Source organism: Tenrec ecaudatus, chromosome 3 (genome assembly GCF_050624435.1).
Source record: "Tenrec ecaudatus isolate mTenEca1 chromosome 3, mTenEca1.hap1, whole genome shotgun sequence".
NCBI lineage: Eukaryota > Metazoa > Chordata > Mammalia > Afrosoricida > Tenrecidae > Tenrec > Tenrec ecaudatus.
Window position 1 is genome coordinate 42531942 of NC_134532.1, and position 24102 is coordinate 42556043.

Here is a 24102-nt window from a genome sequence, read left to right on the forward strand (position 1 = left end):
TTGTTCTGTTGTGTACAGTTCGCTATGGGGTTGTAACCAACTGGATGGCAGGTAACAACAACAAATGGGTGATGGCTGTGGTTGAGTCATTTGAATGACAGAAAGCATGCTGGCTGGGAAGTAGGTTGAATATAACGCAGATACGTGTGTAAGCAGAATGGTCACAAATGTGATACCGTGTCTGTAAACATTTGTTTAGGATCTGATCCTGTGATTGCAGAAAGGTAATGAGTCAAGAGGTAGTACAGTGGAGAGGTCTGACTAGAAGATCTTCCAGGCCTGTTAGTAGCAGAGAATCTGATGGCAGGGATTCTGGCACCTGAGCTACCCAATGTAGATAGCAGGTAAGGGCTGAGAAATCTGCTATCCACTGCCTGTGAGGTAGGTCACACAGCAGTAGAGAGGTTGCTAGTGCAGAGACCGAATGCAGAAATGCTGTACCAACCTGGAGTTAGACCAGTGAGCAGCAGAGAGACCCCACTGGTAGAAAACTGTCCAATGCTCTGATCAAGAATTGTATCAACAGGGAATATTTCTGTTCCAAGTTTATCTGCTTCGAAAGCTCCCCTGGTTAGCAAACTACATACAATTTGTATCTTGTTACTTTCAAATTATTATTTTTCTTTTAAAAAATACCTTTTTTGGGGGCTCTTACATCTCTTATCACAATCCATATGTTCCTCAAATGTGTCAAGCACATTTACACAAATGCCACCATGATCATTTTCAAAGGATTCTCTTACCACTTGAGCCCCTGATTTCAAATTAATTTTCATCCCAATGTATAACCCGTTTCCAGCCTCCAATTAACTACATACCTGTGAGTGTGGTGTGAGTCTGTACAGCTAGTGGATGGGGTTGTCAAACCCAGCTGAGCAGGGAGTGAAGTACAGGGAACTGTTGAGTTTAGAAATAGTGAAGGAGTTGGAGAACAGTAGTGGTATATCTGACCTCCAGCTTATAGTAATCACCTTTATGCTGATTGCAAATTTATTCCATTGTGAATTACTCAAATAATTAAACTATATCATAAATGCATATGTCCCCACAGGTTATTACAAATTCCTTAAATGTTTTTGAGTTTTTATTCCTAAATAAATTAGCAATAACTTGATGGCACTACTTTACGATTTAAAAATACAAACCTTAAAATTTACAACCCAGTTTTTTATTTATATTGATCCCATTTCATGTGTTACCTAGACATGTGTTACCACCCTACCAAATTGAACATCAGAGATAATGACCAAGACTTCCTGTTTTATAGCTATGACTATATAATGAGAAATGTAAAGTAAAATGAGAATTGTGTATGTGCGTGTATATATATACATATATGTTGAAAAAATATATGAAAATCTGTGAAATCAACATTTAAATGATCCCAGACAATAAAATTTCAAAACTAGTTGATATTACACAGCAGAAAGATTGTATATATATTTGAAAGTGAGTGACTAACCTCATGAACCCGTGTGGAGTGATGGATTGCTTTTATATGGCCTTTCTGTCCTCTGCTTTGTCCTTCCCAATAAAAGAATGGGTAAGGCTATGCAAATAGGGTGTATGAAATTAGAACAAGTGGGGGGGGGACGAACACACACACACACACACACACACACACACCTTTTACTCTTTTACGGAAAGTAACACACATGCTTGCATTTTGTACGGATAGGATCTAAGCATGGCGGCCTCCAGCAAGTCTGTGAAGGGCGGGGCCGGAAGTGCGTGTATTTGGGCCTTTTGCGGCCGCCGTAGTCACGCGCTGAGTTCCCGTCGCGCCGGGAGCTGTGGCGGGAGTTTGACAAGGGTCCTGCGCACCAGCGGGGCAGTGGAGCCTTTGGGAAGTAAGTGTAAGTTGTCAGGACGACGGTGAGAGGAGAACAAGTGCGTTTCTGTCTCTGAAACAGGGTGAGTGTCTCGCAGACGTGTGGCGTCAGGACCCGGGCTTCTGAGGGCAAGGCGGAGCAGAGGAGCTCGGTGGGCAGCAGGCGGGAGCTATGTTTTCTGGGGTCCGACGGGGAGAGCGCCCACGCACAATCGCTAGGCTGTCCTGCCCGTCAGGGCCAGAGGGCTTTGCACCTCTCCCTGAACGACACAATTCACTGGGTGGACAACCGTTTATAATTGTATTAGAGCTTCTTAAATTCTGAGCGCTCCAATTTGCAAAAAGTGGTGGCCTCCTTGGTTACAGATTGGGCTGCTGACTGCAAGGTCAGCAGTTCAGAAATACAAGACACATCTGGACAGAAAAGCAGGGTTTCTACTCTTGTCAAGAGTTACACTCTCGGGAACCCACCCGGGGCAGGTCCAACTGCTCCTAAAGGGTCGCTATAATCGGAATCCACTCGATGGCAGTCAGTGGGGTTTTAGGTTTGGGTTGCTGGTGACAGTGATAACTCAGTGTCCATTTGCTGGGTCCTCACTTTGATTAAGCCGCCATTAAATTCTCTCTGATCATTAACCAAGGATATAGATCATCTCCCCCTCCGGGAGAATGCATGAGAAAGTACATTGCCTGCACTCCTCTGCAGCCGCCCTCTCCTATTGCCTCCCTCGGTGTATGCCTGATGAAGGTCACCTTACTGAGGACAGAACAAGGGACATTGTCGAGTCTTGCTTGACTGGCTTTGTATAAAGGTCCTGGAGCAGTCTTGTAAGTTCTTCTATTGAATAAGGTACATGTCCTAGTCATGGTCCCTTTCCTGCTTCTGAAGTCCCACCTGTACCTGTGATGTATTGATCTGCCACCAGTCATGATCTGTGACATGCCTTTTGTTCTTTGCCCTGTTATCCAGGGTCCAGGCTGTGAATCCTCAGGTGTTATTTTGACCTCCTGCTAGTGGTCTCCCTTATCCATCCGGTGTGTGTGTGTCTTTTGTTTTCTCTTAAAGTTCAGTAAATTTTCTCCTTAAATTATATTTGACATAGGGGTAACTTTTGTACCCTAACACACAATTTGGATCCTAAATGACTCAAGATACAGTTCAACTTTGGGACAGCATCTTGACAGCCATACCTGCAGCTAAAGTGCGGCCCTGCAGCCCCTTGGCTTCTGTCCTGAATGGGCAAGTGTTACAAAGGTCTTTTAGTTCTGCAGATAAGTGCCCACTCTGTCCCTTAGCCTCACAGACCTCTGTGTACGTTGGCAGATCTGGTTCCCCAGATAAATACTCAGATGTATACTACTTCATGTATTAACCTCCTGCCCAGAGGCACTCAGCTCTCTTGTTCCGTGCCTTGGGAATTGCACTGCTCTGTCTCAGTCTCTTGGTTCTGCTGCCAACATGTCTTTGTTGCTGCTTCTCCCCATCACTTCCTCTTTTGTGTCACAGCTCTCTGTCTTCTACATTGAAGAGTTTCAATGCAAGAATCTGAGATCCAAAAGCCCCTACTCCTGGCTCTCTGGCTCTCTCTAATTTTTTTTTTGATGGTAGTGAGATCCCAATTTCTGTCTGAGAAATGCCTCAGTTAAACCTAACAGAAGTCCAATGTGACTCATTTCCAGGTTGGGTTTTCAGGCAGTTTAAGTTTTCAGGCAGTTTAAGTCTCAAGGGTACCAATCTATTGTTTGGCAATTTTCACAATTCTCTTAAACCAAAAAAACCAAACTCATTGCCATCAAGTTAACAGTGACTCATAGCCAGCCTGTATGACAGGGTACAACTGCCCCATGTGGGTTTCCAAGACTGTCACTCTTTAGTGGACTAGAAAGCCATGTCACTCGTGAAAGAAGAAATCCCCAACTTACTTTCTAGGAGAAATTGGTGGTTTCCAACTGCTGACCTTGCTGTTAGAAGCCCAACAGTAACCACTATGCCACCAGATCTCCTTTTCCTCATTCACATTGTCAGATGACACACCCACCTAAATATTTGGAAGGAGTTAAGGGGCCATCGCAAGGAAGACTTAGAGGCAACTAATTGCATTGGGTTACTGCAAATAGTGCTACAATAAAATGTTACTTGTCTTGGAGTTCAAAAGTGCACTCATTATGGGGGGACGTATACTTCTACATATATATATACACATATATATGAATTTCAAAGTGTAATAGGTGATATATGTGTTTAATATGGAGCTGTGGTTTTTGACAAGTGTTAAGTGTTGGACTGCTAACCCATTAGCTGCCTGTAGTGGCTCTGTAGTCTCGGAAACACTATAGAACCGTTCTTCTGTGTCCTATCGTTGCTTATATGTGTAACTCTACTCGATGGTGAGTTTTAAAGTGTTTCTAAAGTGATTGTACAATTAACAGCTCTAGAAAAACAGCATTCAGTTTTAAATAGTTCTTTATATAGCCCATTTCAGTCATCATAAAGGTTCATTGATTTGTCATTCTCCTTGAGAGTCACACAGTAAGGAATTGATATTTCATGTGCTTTGAGGTAGGGGCCCAGGTTTATTGTTTCTTATTTTTGACATGTGTATTTGATTACGCAATCTCTTTATTATAAAGTCATCTTTTATACATAGGTCTGAAAATTATGAGTTTTAGCTTTTATTGCTCATGGTGTTAAGATGTTTTCTGTCACTCAATAAGGAGACCGTTAACAGTATTGGGGACTGTGTTAAGAAGACGGACAGGAACACTTACAGCATCTGGACCTAAACTACTCACATTTTATCCTCCCATCAGCCTGCAGATTTTCACCAACCAGCAGCTTAGAGGAAGAAGGAAGAAGTGCCTGGTTTGGGTATTATTATTTCTGGGATGTCCTCCTGAGAGGCTGAAATTCGTGAGCATCATTGGAGCTGATACAGATAAGACAAACATAGAACATCCCAGTTCCTGGCGTATTACAAGGACCAAAGAAAATGACCAAGACTCAGGTAATTCTGATGCATTTTTTCCTTTTCTGTATTACCTACTAGAAGTGTAGACGCCTATGTAGTACTGATTCAGTTCACTGGAAAGTGGAAATTTGAAGTAGTAGAAGTTAGAGATGAACTTTGACTCTGACTTCAACATTGGGATGGAGAAGATTAGGAATATGTTGATCACAGGAATAACACTAAACTACTGACATTGAACATAATACATCACTAAGGATTCTTTGGATGATATTAGCTTTCAAGTGATATTTCATTATTTTATGGCCAACCCATGAGAATCATTCAAATTTAACACTATGCTAAGTTTTTAAGGAGAAATAAGATCACTTCTTTAGGAGAGTCCATTATTCCATGGGTTTTTTTGTCTGAGTGAGTTTCCGTAATGTTTCTTTCTGAAGGTGGTGTTGAATAATATCCCAAACTGCAGCATTCTCATTAATGCCTCTGAAATGGGCCTTGTCGGAATACTAATTTTAAAATGGTTGATGGCTTCTCACTTCCTCTAATTAGAGATGTAGGAGAGCGAACCAACCATCAGCATCAGCCCTGATTCATGTGAGGCAGAACTTAAACGTAAATCTTCCCTTCAATGGTTTTCCAGTTCTGACAGCAGTTATCTTTACATAGTTCTCTCCTTCGCAGATCATTATTTTTTGCAGTGGCCACATAGAAATTACAGGCCAGAATCACAGGCACAAGTTTTATTAAGTAGCAAAATGTAACTTGCTAACAGAATCAATAAGATAGACATTGGGATTCATGTTAAGGAAACATGTAGGCAGATTTGCTCTTCTTCAGAGCAGGCCTGTTCTCTGTGTCCCTCTCAGACATTGTGCCTTCTGAATATAGGCTCATTTCTTGGTTCCATCTTTATCAGTTCATCTATATCAGCTCGTTATTGAGATTGTCCTCTTGATCTTGTCGGCCTGTTCCTCGATCTTGGCTGGAAAGCTCTTTGTGGCTCTGTCACTGTGTCCCATGTGCCCTGGTCATTATCTCCATTGGTATAGATCTTGATCCATGAATATTACATTTCATTTTGCAGGACCAGCAGTAGACCTTCCCTGTGAGTTAGAGCTTCAGGATGCTCCATGATTTGCCCTGCTGTATCTCACAAAACTAAATAGCCATCAATTAAATAAATCCCTCTTCAAGATGTGGAAGCTGGTGAGTCCCAAATCCATAGGTCAGGTATCACTCTGGAGCAGTGGTTCTCAACCTTCCTAATGCCGCAACCTTTTAATACAGTTTCTCACGTTGTGACCCCAAACCATAAAATTATTTTTGTTATTACTTCATAAGTATAATTTTGCTACAGTTATTAATCATAATGTAAGCAGGATGTGTTTTCATTGTTACAAATTGACCGTAATTAAAGCATAGTGATTAATCACAAAACAATATGTAATTATATGTTGTGAAATATTTCTTTCTAATGACAAAAAATGAAATTTTGTTTTGAAGCATGTGTAGCATGGGTAATAGTCTTCACACCCGGTACTCATATGTGGGCGTATCTGCATGTGAGTGGACTTGCCTGAATAACGATAGAGGAGTGGTATCTTGGTTCCTAAGACCATTGGAAATATGTGTGTTCCAATGGTCTTTGGCGACCCCTGTGAAAGTGTCATTCGACCCCCAAAGGGGTTGAGAGCCATAGATTGAGAACCGCTGTTCTGGAAACTTCTCCTCATTGATGTGTTTGCGAAGGCTGATGAACCAGATCATCAGGTCAGACAACAATCCACAGCCTCAAAGGTGAAGTTGTTGAATCTGGTCAGATAATAGGTTGCAGGGGCTGAGGAACCCAAATGGGAAGGTCACACAGCAAGCTGTTGACTGATGGAGTGGAGGAAGCTCTCAAGTAAGTTCACACAGGTGGCTCACAGTTGTCATTCAAAGAAATGGCTCATGAATTTCTGGAAGCTGCAAATCCCTAATCCATGGGTTCCTTCTGAACTGTGTGGCTGCAGGGGCTAACAAACCCAAATCAACAGCTCAGATGACAGGATAATGCCTCACTGTCTCCTCTCAAACCCTGCCTGGAGGCAGTTCTCTCTCTCCCTCTTAATAAGATGGCTTCTTGGGCCAACCTAGCACCTTCCCTGACTAGGCAAGATTAGGAAGGCTCCAGAGATCCACCCAACAGAACTAGGAGGGGCCCCTTGGGGAGCATGTGGTGAAAGATGGCAAGTTCAAGAGGACCTTGTAATTAAAGTTAAGGTAATTTGGTCCAAAGGTGGCTGAGGAGAATTTGTCCTAAGGTTGTCAAGAGGAGCTTGTCCTAAGGTGGCCTTTAAGAGCTTAGAAAGTTGTTCTGCCCTCAGGAAGGGAGATTATGTCTATGAACATTCTGATCTTGGTTCTGAGTTATGGCTTCTTGTTCCTGATCCCGAGTTGTACCTTGTTCATTAATAGACCACTTTGATCTATTGAGTGTTGTGTGACCACAGCAACAGATTATCAAACCCGTAAGTGAGACAGAGTGGTGTGGAAGGACTGACTTTTTTTAGTGTTGACAAAAAATGTTGGAGAGGTGAGGTATGTTTGACCTCCACCATCTGCCCTGTTCCTGATACTTATTGCCACTGAAGGTACCGAGCCTCTTATAATGGTGATGCCGGTAGAAACCCTAATTCCATTTAATAACAAGCAGGTGTTTATCTACTTTGTGTGATTATAATGCTGAGCTATTGCTAGAACATTCCGATAATGTCACTGGAGCTCAAAATTCTAATTTTATGAGTGGGTGCATTATTTTCGGACATTGGGGTCCCCAACACTCCAAAAGTGATCCTCAGGAGTGACATTGCAATTGTGGGAAATATTAAAAGACAGAGAGCAGACAGCCGGACACAGGGGCTCTCTTCCCATGTCAGGCCTGAGAGAGTGAATATATTTTCCAATGGGTATATATAATGGAGCTTACAGACCTTTCCATAAGGCGTTCGTGTCATGCAGTTAGCATGTACATAGTTAATGGGTCATATCTTAAGCGGGTAAGATTATAAACAAGCAAGATGCTGAGTTACCATCTTGACGTAGTGTTAGTTGACTTCAAACCGGCCCTGTGCCCTCTCCAGGGATTTCCTGCATTTATGTTGGGCTGGCTCTAGAGCCTGATTGTTCAGACCTACAGATAACTTTCAGGCATAATTAAGTAGCCAGGCACAGAAATGATTCATCTACTATGGGAGCTTCTTTAAATCTGCTCCTTAATGTAGAGCTAGCTATTGTGGGGGGCACATTATTTGACCTGGAGAATGTATATTTGAAAACATTTATTTCTCAGAACACTGGAGATCTTTCTAAAAATAGGCCTAGTTTTCTGGGCCGATGGTCGTGAATGTAGAAATAAGGTAAGTATATTGTCTACCATGTCCTCAGTTAATGACACATTATGGAATGAGCTACCACAATAGTTTTTATTACTGTTTTGCTTTCTTTACTGTAAGATATATTTTTAAAATCTTCAAATGTAAAATACTCCATTAAATAAACTCCCCTTACTACAGGAACCACTGACATTCAACGATGTGGCTGTGAAGTTCACCCGGGAGGAATGGCAGCTCCTGAACCCTGCTCAGAAAACCCTATATAAGGATGTGATGTTGGAGAACTATCACAACCTGGTTTCCATTGGTGAGAAGAAGTCTCAAGTCATTGACCTCGTCACTGGCTTTTCCTGTCTTATGTGTTAAAAACTTTGCGGTGTTTGTGGTATTCTCAAAGAGGTAGATTCTCATTGCATTGTCTCATCCTAGGTTAGTGGGTTAGGTCTTCTACCCTTGAGAACACTATTTACTTTGTTCCTTTGAACGTTATTTTCCTAGAAATACAAAAGTGCATGCTTTGCAAACTTTACGTTAATGTTGGTGTGTAGGATTCTGTAATTTCTCATAACAGGTTATCTACTTGTCACCCCAGAAGCTTTCTCTCAATTGGAACAAGAGAACTGTGTTTGGTATTAGAAGCAAACTATAGTGGAATTTTCTCAGATGCGTGGTCAAAATACCTTAAGGGGAATTGGCTGGGGTAGTTGATTGAACAGGGAGAAGGCCTCCTATCTATGGTAGGGGTCCGAAAGTGCTACTTTGAATGTGAGAGTTCACTTGTCCAAGATGTTGAGGGAAGTACACTTGTAGCTCTAATGAGATTAGATTTCCATATTCTTGTTTTATACTATTGTATATTTGCTTCCATAATTTTCTTTAACATTCTGAAATTTTCCCTTCTTTTATGTTTCCACTTTACTATGAAAATCTTTCTTGCATGCCTCTCCAAACAGAACTCTGAATTTGTAACTGTCCTCTGAATACAGCACATTCCTCCCCTACTGAGTCAGAATGGATTGCCATTTGCAGTATGCAGCACCGTCTTGGATCTTGAGCTCCCACCATAAACGGGTCTCCTTTCTGCTTCCTTAGCTTCCCCCCTTGGAGTTTCTTTAAAGGTTTTGGTGTCCATTTTCTCATTCGTTGTCCTGTTCCTTTAAACGTTTCTTCATGCAGATGATATCAGTTCTTTTTTTGTTTTCTTAGAGAGATGGTCAAATTGCCTTCTCTGCTGGAATTCTTTAACAGACATGTTTCTCCATATTTTATTCCTCTTATTAAAACACGTTTATGACTTCTGTTATTTTTAGGTATTTAAAATCGTCTTCCTAGCAAGAAAATTGTTATCAGCTTAGAACATACTTTAGCACTGTACCTTCAATATTTTTGTACCTGTAAGATTTTTATTTTAAGTTGTCTATACCTCTAGTAATTTTCTAAGTGGAAAGGGCATTTTTAACATCTTGTATTCTTGCTTTTTTCATTACGCACATGTCTGCTATAGATCCCTTAGTATACAGTGTGCCTTCCTTAGGCCCACTACTTCTTAACAGGTCCAATACACGACAGATGACCGTTGCTGCTTGTAAAGAACATTTTTGCAAGATATTCCAATAGATTTTATTAGTTATTCAAACAATGCATAGTACATTCAATATTGCTCTCTTTTCTTTTCTGTCTTTTGAGTAGCCTTTTGGTTTCCATATGGAAGTTGGCTTTCATGTCATCCCACATCCCATCTGGTCTCGGTCATTAGTCTTCAGTCAGTCTTTTATTCCCCAAGTTTATTCTTTACAGAGTCTCTAAGCTTTGTGCTCTAGCTACTTTGGATAGCTTCTACTTGGATTTGAGCAATTTATGATCTGTTCCATAGTTAACCCATGGGCGTGTTTTGACTAATAAGCGTCTCCACCATTTTTTTCTTTAGGTGTGGTTGATTTGATTTTCATTTGTTCCATTCCGAAAGATCCATATGTGTAGTTTCCATTTCTGGTGTTTAATAAGGAATTTGCTATGAATTCATCAGTAGTCTCAAAATTTTATCAGTAAACTTGCGCATCATCTCTATTACTAAGATCACATTTTCCAACTACTGATAGTTTCCCCAAATTTTACATTCATCAGTGTACATGATTGTATGGTTGATCAATGTCAGGCTGAAAAATTCATGTAAATTTTGCAATATATTTTTTAAAATATTTTATTGGGAGCTCTTTTAGATATCATAACTTCCAGTAGTTCAATTACATGGAGCAGTACTGTACAATTGCTACCACAGTACATTTTCTTCTTAAATTCCTTGATGTCAGCTCTCCTTTAACCCCTCTCCCCTCAATTTCTTTATTGTGGAAAACAGAACCTGGATGAAAGTGTGAGCAGCCTTATCTCTACACTCCTGACCATAGGGCTTGGGAGACCAGTACTAGTGTTGGAAGAAAACTTCCACAAGCTCCAAAGCTTGAACTGCTAATGCACAATCTTCAGATAGAGTTTTCCCCAGAACTGTCCTCCAGTAAGATGTTAGTATACAGCTGCTACAGGCGCCTGACTTCTTGCTACTCAGCTGAAAGATGCCTAGCTTTAAAAGCAATCAGGTTCCCTTTGTTGCTGTCACTCAAGGAATCAACTCAACTATCCCTTTGTCTCTTTAATGCCCCCTGGATTGGTCTTAAGGGACAGTTGTGTAATTGAAGGGCAGATATAAATATGCTTTGTATTCTTTCACCAGTTTATGTAAACTCAGGGCATGCAGCTCCCATCCCCACTCACCCCCCCCACCCCCGCCCACACACACACAGGCAGACACCTACCTACCTAACAAGGTAGGCGGGATCTTTACCCTGGGGATCCCTGAAATAATTGGATGAGCAACTTAAGACCAGTGCTGAGGGTAGCTGGAGTAGAGTAACTGTCTCCTGAGCAGGGAGAACAATAACAACAATATGTCTGCTTTCGTAGTTAAAGCTGTTGGCAGATAGTAATTAGTCATATGCTTGTATGAAGTATCATTAAGGTAGCACTATAATGAGAGGGTATTGTGGGGATGATTTTTAATTAAGAGAATGTGACTGGGACTCTTCTCCAACTTACAAATCTGAATGCTTCTGCATTTGCTTTAATTGGTGCACAAAACTAAATAACACTTGTACTAAATGGTCTTGCTTGCAGGCATATGAATATTAGCCTACCACTGACAAAATTATACATCAGGGAAGATATTGCAGTGTTCTTTTGGATAATGAATGTGATGCCAATCTTCTTGAATTTGTCAATCTCAGCCTTATAAACCACTTGATTATCTAGTTAAGAAGAGCTAGTACCAGTCTATTAAAGTTGAATAATACATACACTATCAATTTTTTACCATTCCGTTTTGTCTTGACAACTTGCAAATTTTTCATTATAATATTGCATGTATGCCATTTTCCAATTATTAGAGGATATTTGCAGCTATTTTTTCTCATTTTCAGTTATCCCATGTCAAGTACTGAAGGTCCCCAAAGCTCTTCCTCCATCCACATCATTACTGTTGACTGTACTTTGAGGATTTAGTATTTCCTCAGTGTTATTTCATTGCCATCAAACCTGAGGGGTCCATGTTTGATCACCAGGTCTTCCTCGCAGTCCCTATTTCTGGAGATTCCACTAAGACCTGTGCACCATGGATGGCCCTGCTTGTCTTTGAAACACTGGGTGGCAGTGCTTCTGGCATCACAGCAACCTGCACGCCACCACAGGACAGCACTGTAAGATGAGTGCTGTGAGCTAGAATACAGGCTCCACAAACATAAAGAATGTGTTTCTGTTCCATAATCCCTTTCATATATACCTGTAAAAATGGTTTTCTCCCAAGTAGAATATTCAGCATGTTTCACATTCCCAATTTTGTCTAGTACTTAATTGTTTTTCAGTTAGATTGATGCAATGAATACATCTAACCTCTACCAACTGGAATTAGCAAGTCTTATCACTCCTGTGGTCTATTGGTCTCATGTCTTCCTTCTGTTATGTTTGTTGTATGTATTCATGTACCTCTTTAAGCAAATATCAAACCTGTGTCCATTTATCACTTTCATATCCAACCTGATTTCTATAATAGCTATTTTTATCATTTGGATTGTTTACATGTTTGTATTTCGTCCAATGGGCAATAAACATTAAGCATAGTGTTTTATTTATATTCATATAAGAGGGTTGTCACTAAAGATCTACTTTGTATCAATGCGTATTTTAAGGGCTGTATTGTAAACCAATATGTTGAAAATAGTCAATGTTCTGTTCTGTTCTTTTATAGAAATCCAGGAAGATGATGATCATTTGCTTGAGCACTTGCAATGTGAAAGATGCATGGACAGAATAGAACAATGCTATAAATTTAATACCTATTCTCAGCATAAAAATAATTTTCCTCCAAAGGAAGCTTATGAGATGTTTGAATTACATGAAAAAATTGTAAAATCAGATTTAATCATTCTAGAATTAAATCAGAACAGAAGCAACAAAATACAGAAGTCAGTTGTGCTCAGTGAAGATGAGAAAACTTTTCTCCAAATTGAACAAGAGCCATTTTGTACTGAAAGAAAATTCCCTGAGTGTGAACCACCCAGGCTCATGAAGTCACAATGCATTCAGCATCAGGAGTCTGATGAACTTGAGAAACCACACGCAGGCGATAAATGTGGGACAACCTCCGTCGAGGACTCTGAATGCAGTCAGCGTGGGCAAAAACACAAGAAAGTGTTCAAACTCAATGAGCATTATCAAAAAAGTCACGAAGGACAAAAGCTATATAAATGTTTGCAATGTGGGAAAACTTTCCACAGTGTGTCATACCTCAAGGGACATCAGGAATCTCATGTGGCAGGCATGTCCTATGTATGCAGTGAATATGGGAAAGGCTTCACCAGGAAGAGTGATCTCACTGCTCATCAGCAAACTTATACTGGAGAGAAGCCCCATGTATGTTGTGAATGTGGCAAAGGCTTTAACCAGAAGAGTTCTCTCACTTTTCATCGGCGAACTCATACTGGAGAGAAACCCCACATATGTGGTGAATGTGGAAAAGCTTTTATCAGGAAGTGTATGCTTACTGTTCATCAGCAAACTCATACTGGAGAGAAATCCCATGTATGTGGTCAATGTGGAAAAGCCTTTCTCAGGAAGGATGGTTTCACGGGTCATCAGCGAATTCATACTGGAGAGAAACCCCATGTATGTGGTGAATGTGGCAAAGGCTTTTTCCAGAAGGCTTCTCTCACTGTTCATCAGCGAAATCATACTGGAGTGAAACCCCATGTATGTGGTGAATGTGGAAAAGCCTTTATCAGGAAGACTTTTCTCACTGTTCATCAGCGAACTCATACTGGAGAGAAACCCCATGTATGTGGTGAATGTGGAAAAGCTTTTACCAGAAAGGGTAAACTTACTGAGCATCAGCGAGCTCATACTGGAGAGAAATCCTTTGTATGTGGTCAATGTGGAAAAACCTTTCTCAGGAAGGATGGTCTCACTCTTCATCAGCGAACTCATACTGGAGAGAAACCCCATGTATGTGGTGAATGTGGAAAAGGCTTTATCCAGAAGACTGCTCTCACTGTTCATCAGCGAACTCATACTGGAGAGAAACCCCATGTATGTGGTGAATGTGGAAAAGCCTTTACCTTGAAGTGTACTCTCACTGTTCATCAGCGAACTCATACTGGAGAGAAACCCCATGTATGTGGTGAATGTGGAAAAGCTTTTATCAGAAAGGGCAAACTTACTGAGCATCAGCGAGCTCATACTGGAGAGAAACCCCATGTATGTGGTGAATGTGGCAAAGGCTTTATCCAGAAGGCTTCTCTCACTGTTCATCAGCGAAATCATACTGGAGTGAAACCCCATGTATGTGGTGAATGTGGAAAAGCCTTTATCAGGAAGACTTTTCTCACTGTTCATCAGCGAACTCATACTGGAGAGAAACCCCATGTATGTGGTGAATGTGGAAAAGCTTTTATCAGAAAGGGTAAACTTACTGAGCATCAGCGAGCTCATACTGGAGAGAAATCCTTTGTATGTGGTCAATGTGGAAAAACCTTTCTCAGGAAGGATGGTCTCACTCTTCATCAGCGAACTCATACTGGAGAGAAACCCCATGTATGTGGTGAATGTGGAAAAGGCTTTATCCAGAAGACTGCTCTCACTGTTCATCAGCGAACTCATACTGGAGAGAAACCCCATGTATGTGGTGAATGTGGAAAAGCCTTTACCTTGAAGTGTACTCTCACTGTTCATCAGCGAACTCATACTGGAGAGAAACCCCATGTATGTGGTGAATGTGGAAAAGCCTTTACCTTGAAGTGTACTCTCACTGTTCATCAGCGAACTCATACTGGAGAGAAACCCCATGTATGTGGTGAATGTGGAAAAGCTTTTATCAGAAAGGGCAAACTTACTGAGCATCAGCGAGCTCATACTGGAGAGAAACCCCATGTTTGTGGTGAATGTGGCAAAGGCTTTATCCAGAAGGCTTCTCTCACTGTTCATCAGCGAAATCATACTGGAGTGAAACCCCATGTATGTGGTGAATGTGGAAAAGCCTTTATCAGGAAGACTTTTCTCACTGTTCATCAGCGAACTCATACTGGAGAGAAACCCCATGTATGTGGTGAATGTGGAAAAGCTTTTATCAGAAAGGGTAAACTTACTGAGCATCAGCGAGCTCATACTGGAGAGAAATCCTTTGTATGTGGTCAATGTGGAAAAACCTTTCTCAGGAAGGATGGTCTCACTCTTCATCAGCGAACTCATACTGGAGAGAAACCCCATGTATGTGGTGAATGTGGAAAAGGCTTTATCCAGAAGACTGCTCTCACTGTTCATCAGCGAACTCATACTGGAGAGAAACCCCATGTATGTGGTGAATGTGGAAAAGCCTTTACCTTGAAGTGTACTCTCACTGTTCATCAGCGAACTCATACTGGAGAGAAACCCCATGTATGTGGTGAATGTGGAAAAGCTTTTATCAGAAAGGGCAAACTTACTGAGCATCAGCGAGCTCATACTGGAGAGAAACCCCATGTATGTGGTGAATGTGGAAAAGGCTTTATCCAGAAGCCTTCTCTCACTGTTCATCAGCGAACTCATACTGGACAGAAACCACATAAATGTAGTGAATGTGGCAAAAGCTTTATTCGTAAAGGAAATCTCAAAACTCATCTACAAATTCACAGGAGAAAAACCCTATGTATGTGGTGAGTGTGGCAAAGGGTTTATCCAGAAGACTTCTATCACTGTTCATCGGTGAACTCATACTGGTGAGAAATCCCATGCATGTAGTCAATGTGGAAAAGCCTTTCTCAGGAAGGATGGACTCACTGTTTATCGGCGAACTCATACTGGAGAGAAACCCCATATAAGTAGTGAATGTGGCAAAAACTTCATTCATGAAGGAAATTTGAAAACTCATCTATAAATTCACAGGAGAAAAACCCTATGTAGGTGGTGAGTGTGGTAAAGCTTTCAGCCAGACGCAGTGCCTTACAGCACATCAGAGATTTCACAAGGAAAGAAGCCCTTTGCTTGAATTAAATGGAACATCAAATGGAACATCTTATATGTGGACGTCAGATCTCATTAAACATGAGAAATTTTCAACAAGAAAACCTTTCATTGGTGTTAGTGTAATAAAGTTTTCAAAACAAAGGAAGAGGTGCTGGAGTTTGTCCTGAGCCAAGTGTGTGAACGGACAGTTGTGGCTTACCACATGGGTACCCATGTTCTGTGTTGCTGTCCCTCTACTGACATGGCCCACCATTTTGGGGGCAGATGACTTTCCAGACTTCCACAGAATGTATGCTCTTCCAGCTTTCAGTGCCTGAAAGAGAGCTGAACCTGGTGTTTTTGGATAACAGATGTACCAACCAGTAGAGTGCCCACCTAGTTGCCAGTTGTGTCTGCCGCACTTGCATGTTCTTTGTTACCTCCCCCTCCTGCTGGAGACAGCACAGAATTACCATAAAATAAAAATAAAGAAAAGAGAGGATGTGTGGGAACAATTCATCCTGAGGATGAATGGACCACAGTGAGCTTCAACCTCCACAACCCTGAGATAAGAAGAACTAGATGGTGCCCAGCTTCCACTGCTAATTACTCTAAAGGGATCACAAAAGAGGGTCCTGATTTGAGTGGGAGAAGAAAGTGGAACAAACCAAAATCATAAAATAGATCAGGCTTACTGATCTGATGTAGACTTGGAATCCCCAGATTATGTCCTCTGGTGACTCTTCACTCTTGGATCTGTACTCACTCCTCTGACTCAGATTTCAGCCCAACAATTTACAGGCTCAGAGGGGAAGAATTACATCTGAGAGGTATACACTCCTTAGAACAATCAATGATACTAAATCAAAAGGACAGCATTTGCTTATGGATAAGAACTTTTGAAAACAAGAAGGAATAGGAAAGAAGGATGAATAATATAAAAACACAAGGAGGGCTGAAGTGGGAAGAAGGTTGGTATGTCTCGGGAATTGCAATCAATGTATGAATGTGGCAACCACATACATGTGGTTTCTCTTCAATTTACTCTGTAAAGTTTTGAATCATAAAAAAGTTTTTTAAAAAAATGAAGAGCTCATGTCTCATCAATGCTTTCTTGTAGGATAGTTACCAGGTAGCTGTAATGAGTGTGTAACAAACTTTTACCTGTGTTTCTAAGTTTTCTTGACGTAAATCTACAAAATGTAAAAGCCTTAAATTCAGTCAAGATGGGAAACTCTCCACTCGTAGTCATATGACATCACATACCAGTGATGTCACGCAGAAGGAAATCTCTGGCAATATAGTGACTTCGCAAATACCTCCTTGGTTTCTCTCTGTCAGTAAACTACATTAGGATTTTAACCTCTAAGTCCACTGCACTTGGAAAAAGTAGCAGAAAGGGCACAAGCTCAAGGAAGTATAATCTACAGACATAGCTATTTATGTAGATTTTGATATTGAGATATATACCACAGTAAAATACTGGTAAAAAAATCTGGCTCAAAGACAATAAAGATATTCCACAGGGTTTAGGCTGATTTCTTTACTGAGGAAAGGGGAAGTATTTAAAGCAGGCTATTCGGAAGGCTTGCTCTACCTGAACTTTGCACATACATTACGGCTACTGTAGTCAGAACAGAGTGGTACTGGCTTAATGACAGATATTCAGACCAATGTAAAAAAGCCGAAGACCCAGAAATAAAAACATCAGCATACAGGCAACTTATCTTTGATAAGGGCCCCAAAAATATTAAATGGGAAGCAGATGCCATCTTCAATAAATGGTGCCAGAAAAAATGGATATCTACCTGCAGAAAAATGAAGCAAGACCCTTACCTCACTTTGTACTTTGTACTTTTTCTTTTGAATTCATGTTTTTTGAGAATTTGTTAATAATTATTTGTTTCCTAACACTAGTATTGGCATAGACAATATTTTTTAGGGTGTTCTAAGAGGAAATTATTGCACAATGTGCACTAGTGAGTATTCATTAGAATGAAAAAATTCAAGATATATCTGAGGGTGTGGACAAAATTTGAGACTCAACATGATCATTTTTTTACTGCATTAAATATTTCTAACTTTGAAAACAAATGGCAATAGGTAGTATCTGGATTGTAAACTGAGGTCTGAGCAATACATAGTGCTCTGAAATCTGCCTGGTGAAAGATAGACAAAACCCATTCCAATGAAAAGAAGGCATGGTCAGATGCATGAAGGTTCCCTAGACTCTATGCACAGTGGTCCCTGGAGAAGTGCTGACAAGGTAGGGAAACCACAATTTCTGATAGTAAAGCCTCACTGCCTTCATTCCCTTGTCTCTGCTGAAACCAAATTTGTGTCTGTGCTCACAATGACCTCCCATCACTGTGTATCTTGCACAGTAATACATGGCTGTGATCTCAGGATTCACAGAGCTCAGTTTTTAAATAAACATGGTTCTGGGTAGTGTCCCTGGTGATGCTGACTCAGTACTGGAGAGCTGGATTATACTTCGTGCCCCCAATTCTCCCATATTATCCCAATCCACTCCAGACCCTTTCCTGGAGTCTGGTGGACTCAGGTTACATGATAGCTGGTTAAAGAGAATCTAGACACAGCACAAGTGAGAGACAGGGTCTGTGAGGGCCTCACTAGTCCAGGGCCTGACTCTTGTAGCTGCACCTGGGCCTGTACAGCTGAGGATAGAAACACAGTGAGTCATGTGCTCGGATGCTGCACTCCCAGACTTCATGTCTGACTCCCTGAACCACTCACCTCCCTGAGTTGCCAGAAAGAGGAAAACCCACACATGCTTCTTGTTCATGTGGATAAGATCCGTGACACCCAGAAAATGCTCTCCTGGTGAGAAGGAATATGAATTTAAGTCCATGCGTGCTGTGGTTTCATTTGGGTTCTAGTCAGGCATTTGCGTGTGGGAGGTGAATGGTATGTAAAGGTAGAAAGGGCTGAATGGGGCCCCTGCCTCTGGCACTCACACTAGAAAAGCGATGCTGGTGGAGTCCTTGGGAGAACACCGCCCTCTCTGAGGTCTTCACTCTACCAGTCATGCGGACAGCTGTGCAGATTTTAAGTTGAATGTAGCTTTACATCCTTTACCATCAGAAGTACACAGATGATCTGGTGAAATTAAAGACAGTCTCTATCCTTACCAAGCAATGGAATCAAGACTAAGCCTACCTGAATCTTGTCATTCCTTTGACCATGTAGGGAAACAAGTATATGTCATCCTTAAAACTCCTTTCCCCTATAACGTTCCAGAATATTTGGGAAGGGATAAAAGACACTTTGTTATATTCTATATTTAATATTGGAATAAAAGTGTTTCCTAACAACAAGTTTATTTGTGGGGTTACAGGAACCCACAGAAATCATAAGAAGGTCGTTTTTCTTCCCATGGATTAGTACCCTATGTGGGTGATGGGTATTCTGAGCCCCCTGCTGACAGCAACCCATCACATACAGGAGAGGTGTTTCCTGGGCTTACGCTGTCTTCCAACTTCTGTGGGGCACACAGTAACATTTTCTCTGGTCATAAGCATTCAGACGGTTGGTCAGGAGTATTACCTGGAGTTGTCTCTGCAGATTTCCAAACACGGGCAGTGGAGCTACCATAGTGGTCAGCACAGCAGCTCTAACTGCAGTCTGTATCCACCCTCCTGTGGGGCCTTAGCACCCTGCAAGTCAACTTTCTCCCTGAGGTTATTATTTTTTAAACATTTTATTAGGGGCTCATATAATTCTTATAATCCAAACATATAAATACATCAATTGTATAAAGCACATCTGTACATTCTTCACCCTAATCATTTTCAAAGCATTTGCTCTCCATTTAAGCCCTTTGCATCAGGTCTTTTTTTTCCCCCTCCCTGCTCCCGCCTCCCTCAGGAGCCCTTGATAATTTATAGATTATTATTTTGTGATATCTTGCCCTATCCGGCGTCTCCCTTCACCACCTTTCCTGTTGTCCGTCCTCCAGGGAGGAGGTCACATGTAGATCCTTGTAATCGGTTCCCCCTTTCCAACCCACTCACCCTCTACTCTCCCAGTATCACCCCTCACACCCCTGGTCCTTAAGGTATCATCCACCCTGGATTCCCTGTGCCTCCAGCTCCTATATGCACCCGTGTACAACCTCTGCTCTATCCAGACTTGCAAGGTAGAATTGGGATCATGGTAGTTGGGGGGAGGAAGCATTTAAGAACTGGGGGAAAGCTGTATTCTTCATTGGTGCTACATCGCACTCTGACTGACCCATCTCCCCTAGACCCCTGTGTGAGGGGATCACCAGTGGCCGACATAAGGGCTTTGGGTCTCCACTCTGCACTTCTCCCTTCATTCACTATGGTAAGATTTTTTCTTTTTATGATGCCTTATACCTGATCCCTTTGACACCTCGTGATTGCACGGACTGGTGTGCTTCTTCCATGTGGGCTTTGTTGCTTCTGAGCTAGATGGCCGCTTGTTCACCTTCAAGCCTTTAAGACCCCAGACACTATCTCTTTTGATAGCCGGGCACCATCAGCTTCCTTAACCGTATTTACTTGTTCACCCGCTTTGGCTTCAGCAGTTGTGTCGGGAGGGTGAGCACCATAGAATGCCAGTTTAGTAGAATAAAGTATTCATGCATTGAGGAAGTGCTTGAGTAGAGGCCCAAGGTCTTTCCACCACCTTAATACTAAAACTATAAATATAGACACATAGATCTATTTCCCCATCCTTGAGGTTATTTTTATCTCTGGTCCCTCAGTGTGAAAAGCTTTAGAGTTAGAGAGTGCTACAAGTTTCAAACACTGTGAGTTGGATACAGTGAAAGGAAGTATGATCTACAGACATAGCTATTTATGTAGATTTTGATATTGAGATATATACCACAATAAAATACTGGTAAAAAAATCTGGCTCAAAGAGATATTCTACAGGATTTAGGCTACATTTTTTAGAGAGTAACGGGGAAGTATTTAAATCAGGCTTCTATTCAAAATAATTGAAACAGGAAAATTTTAGTTAATTATTCGACGTTATGGGGAAACCTGCTAGGCAGACTATTTTGGGGGTGGTTTTCTGTTATGTTTGATAGGAAATTTTGCAGGTGTTTGTAATTGTTGAAAACAGTAATCTAATGCCACTGAACTACACCTGAGAAGAATGTTGCAAATAGTATTTTGTTGCATGTTTCATGAGAAAAATACGTTCAAATACATGACAGAAAGTTTTGCACACATAGCTGGAAACTCATGGAAATTCTTGCCAGTCCAACATTTCTAAAACTTTAAAATATTGAACAGGAAAAGGGATTATGATATAAACCAATAACTGAATTTACAAGAAAAAAAATCATAATGAAATCGTCTGTTTATTATTTTATTTTATTGTTTGTTTTTTGCCCAAAGCATTTTATTGTTAGCTGTGGTCATCATATAATTTGTCAATTTGACACGATTAAGAGTGAAGGGGTGGAGTCTAGTCAGTTAATCAGATCATAGCCAATGTGGCCTCTGTGTTGGCATGGCCTTCTGAGGATTCTGGGAACTCCTGCATTCCTCCTTGGATGTCGGAGTCTCTTTCTCTGTCCCTGTTTCTCTCTGTTCTCTCCCTGGGAGACATTGCAGCTTACAAGACACATGGAAGTATGCTAATGCCCTGAGCTGGAGAAACCACGTGGACCCATGCCAGCACTTAGATGCTTGCAATGCCACCGGATCCAAAAGACTTCCCACCCACTGGCCTGTGCTTTTCCTGCATTTGGCATCATTGCATGTGTTTTGTGAGTCTGAAGAAGACTTTAAAAATAGGTATCGGACACATGGTCTAAGATTGGACTTAAGGACTTGATCTGGGCTGGGATGTTTTCTCAATATTTGATTTCTCTTGTATATAAAGCTATTTATCAAGGAAACGAGTGTCTATGAATTTGTTTCTCTAGTCTACCCAGAGTAACACAGATGCCGTATCATTCCACAGTTCAATCACATCAAGCAGTATTTTCTGATTGCTACCACAATCAGTATGAAAACATCCTCTTCTTTCTTGAACTCTTTAATATCGGTGCCCTTTTACCCCACCCGCTACCCCACTGTACCTCCAAGAAACCCTTGTTTGTCTTGCTGCCTCTATACGTTCATTCTGGGTTCATATACTGTTAAACAGAAAAACACATAACAAAACTCAAGAGTATTACCCCCAGTTGCAAAATTCATCTAAGATGAACCCCAATAGGAATTGGAAGTTGAGGAAGAAGGCAGTCCAAGTGTAGTCTTCTGTCCTTCCCTGGAGTCCAGGACTGAGCCAGATGTGTTTAGGATCAATTATGTCAGTCTGGCTCCTGGAATGTGGTGACCTTGCTGGATAACTGCCTTTCCAGGGCTTCTGTGTTCAAACATACTCTTTAGGTCTGGTGTCCTACAGCCTGCCCCTTGTACCTTTGACTGAACACATGCTAACATTCCCCAAACTGATTGTTAAACATATTACAAGGAATACAGACGACAATGACAAAACTAACTCCCTGCCTTCCAGTAGATTCTCCCCATAACACAGCCCTATTTTGTCATCTTTGCTGGTGAGGAGGGAACACTGTTCTTTTAGCAGCACAAATGAGGGATGCTTATAAACCACCATCCCTGCACTGGCCGCAAAATGAGACCGCTGACTGTGGGGAGTGGGACCCACTCCTGATGATGAGCCGGCTCCATCTCTTCTCTGTGTGAGCAAAGTACTGTTGCAATGTCTGTGGGTAAACTGCTTTTGCTGGTGACCACAGACAGTGGTTTAACAGAATTATGCTGTTAAGTTGACCTTACACTGCAATAGAGGGGAATACTGTTGGAAGGAAGAATGAGGCTATTTTTATACATCTACCTTTCAATTGAAGCTCAGCAAGTGAAAAAATGTATTTAAAAGGAAAACTAAGTATTGGATCACCCCTGTGTACAGCTTACTGCTGTGGGATCGCCAAATTTGCGGATAGGTAGCTGGGTTGGGAGACTGGGATATAATAACGGGTGTCCTTTAAATTGGTTTACGCACAGAGAGCACAGCTGTGCTCTCAGTCATGCCGTCCCAGTTCACAGCACCTTCCTGTGCTTTGCTTCCCTTGCAGGTGCTGTGGCAACTCCCGGCCGAGCTGTTGATACTTCAGGAGCATCCCACAGAAGGCTGTAGAGGCATCTGGAGGCTTGATGCTGAACCACAAGGTCCGCAGAGGGAGGAGAGCTCCCACTGGTGATAATTCCTAGCTATGCCCAGCTCCCTCCTGCAGATGATTAGATCAGGCTACCTGGAGAGAGGCTCAGCACTGGGGAAACAGGAGTGCTTGGAATTTGCCAGGAGCTGGGCTAGGTGTCAGTGGAGGTGTTTCTATTTTGTTTTGAGAAAGGAATCACAAAGCTTCTCACCCTGCTAGTAGAAATGGGACCTGGCACCTCCAGGTTTCCCAGCAGTTTTCCTGCTACAGGCCAGGTACCTTTCAGAACTGGTGCCCAGACTCTAGCATGATCCACTTCTGAATGTACACCCCTCCTTCCCAAGCCATCCACTGTACTAGAAAATTGACACCCCAGGACCACGCATAAACAGCGGATAATTCTGAGCTGTATAGAAAATCACTGTTATAAGCAAAATAAAAGTGTACTCTTCTAAAAATAATACAGAGAGTCCATAAGGGACTCTAGTAGACTGTTTATACTCCTTCTTTGCCCCAAACCACAATAACCTGTGGAAATGCAGACCAGTATCTCTCATGAATATAGATGCAAAAAATCCTCAACAAAGTCCTGGCCAATAGAATCCAACAGCATATGATTTTTTTAAAGACCAACCAATATTCTCAGGCCAATGAATCAGGATAAAACCCAGCAATAAAAACATCCACATACAATTGATTTTTACAATGGCCCAAAAGACATTAAATGGGAAGCAGGTGCCTCCTCAACAAATGGTGCTGGAAAATCTGGATATCCACCTGCCAAAGAATGAAATGAAATATCCCATTCCATGCACCAATACAAACTCCAGGTGGATTAAAGACCTATATGTAAAATCCAGAGCTAGCAGGCTCATCAGAAGATCGGGTCATTGCTAGGAGGCCTAGTTCAGGGAATATATGGGCTGGCAGAATTAGCAAAAGAAACATACTCCATAAAAGGTAAAATAGATGAGTGGGACCTATGGAAAAAAACACTTGTGTAAATCAAAAGAGTTTATTTATTAAACAAGTAAAAAGAGCCCACAGACCGGAAGAAGGTATTTAGTAATGACACATCAGATAAAAGAGTAATTACTGAGATCCACAGAATTTTACAAGCTTATAGCAAGGAAAAAACAAACTTTTGATAAGATGGGCAAAAGACCTGAACAAACAATTCACACAAGATGACACTTAAATGGCTAATAAACACATGTGGAAA

The 24102-nt window shown here is 41.4% G+C and overlaps 1 protein-coding gene across 1 annotated transcript; it reads left to right on the top strand.

Annotated features, from left to right (window-relative positions):
• The first annotated feature begins 7805 nt into the window (after positions 1–7805).
• LOC142442241 (uncharacterized) lies at positions 7806–16881 on the top strand. Its single transcript, XM_075543512.1, is given in 5 exon segments — positions 7806–7838; positions 13443–14549; positions 14551–14754; positions 14757–15233; positions 16873–16881. Coding segments are annotated over 5 exon segments (1830 nt in total).
• Positions 16882–24102: the final 7221 nt, after the last annotated feature.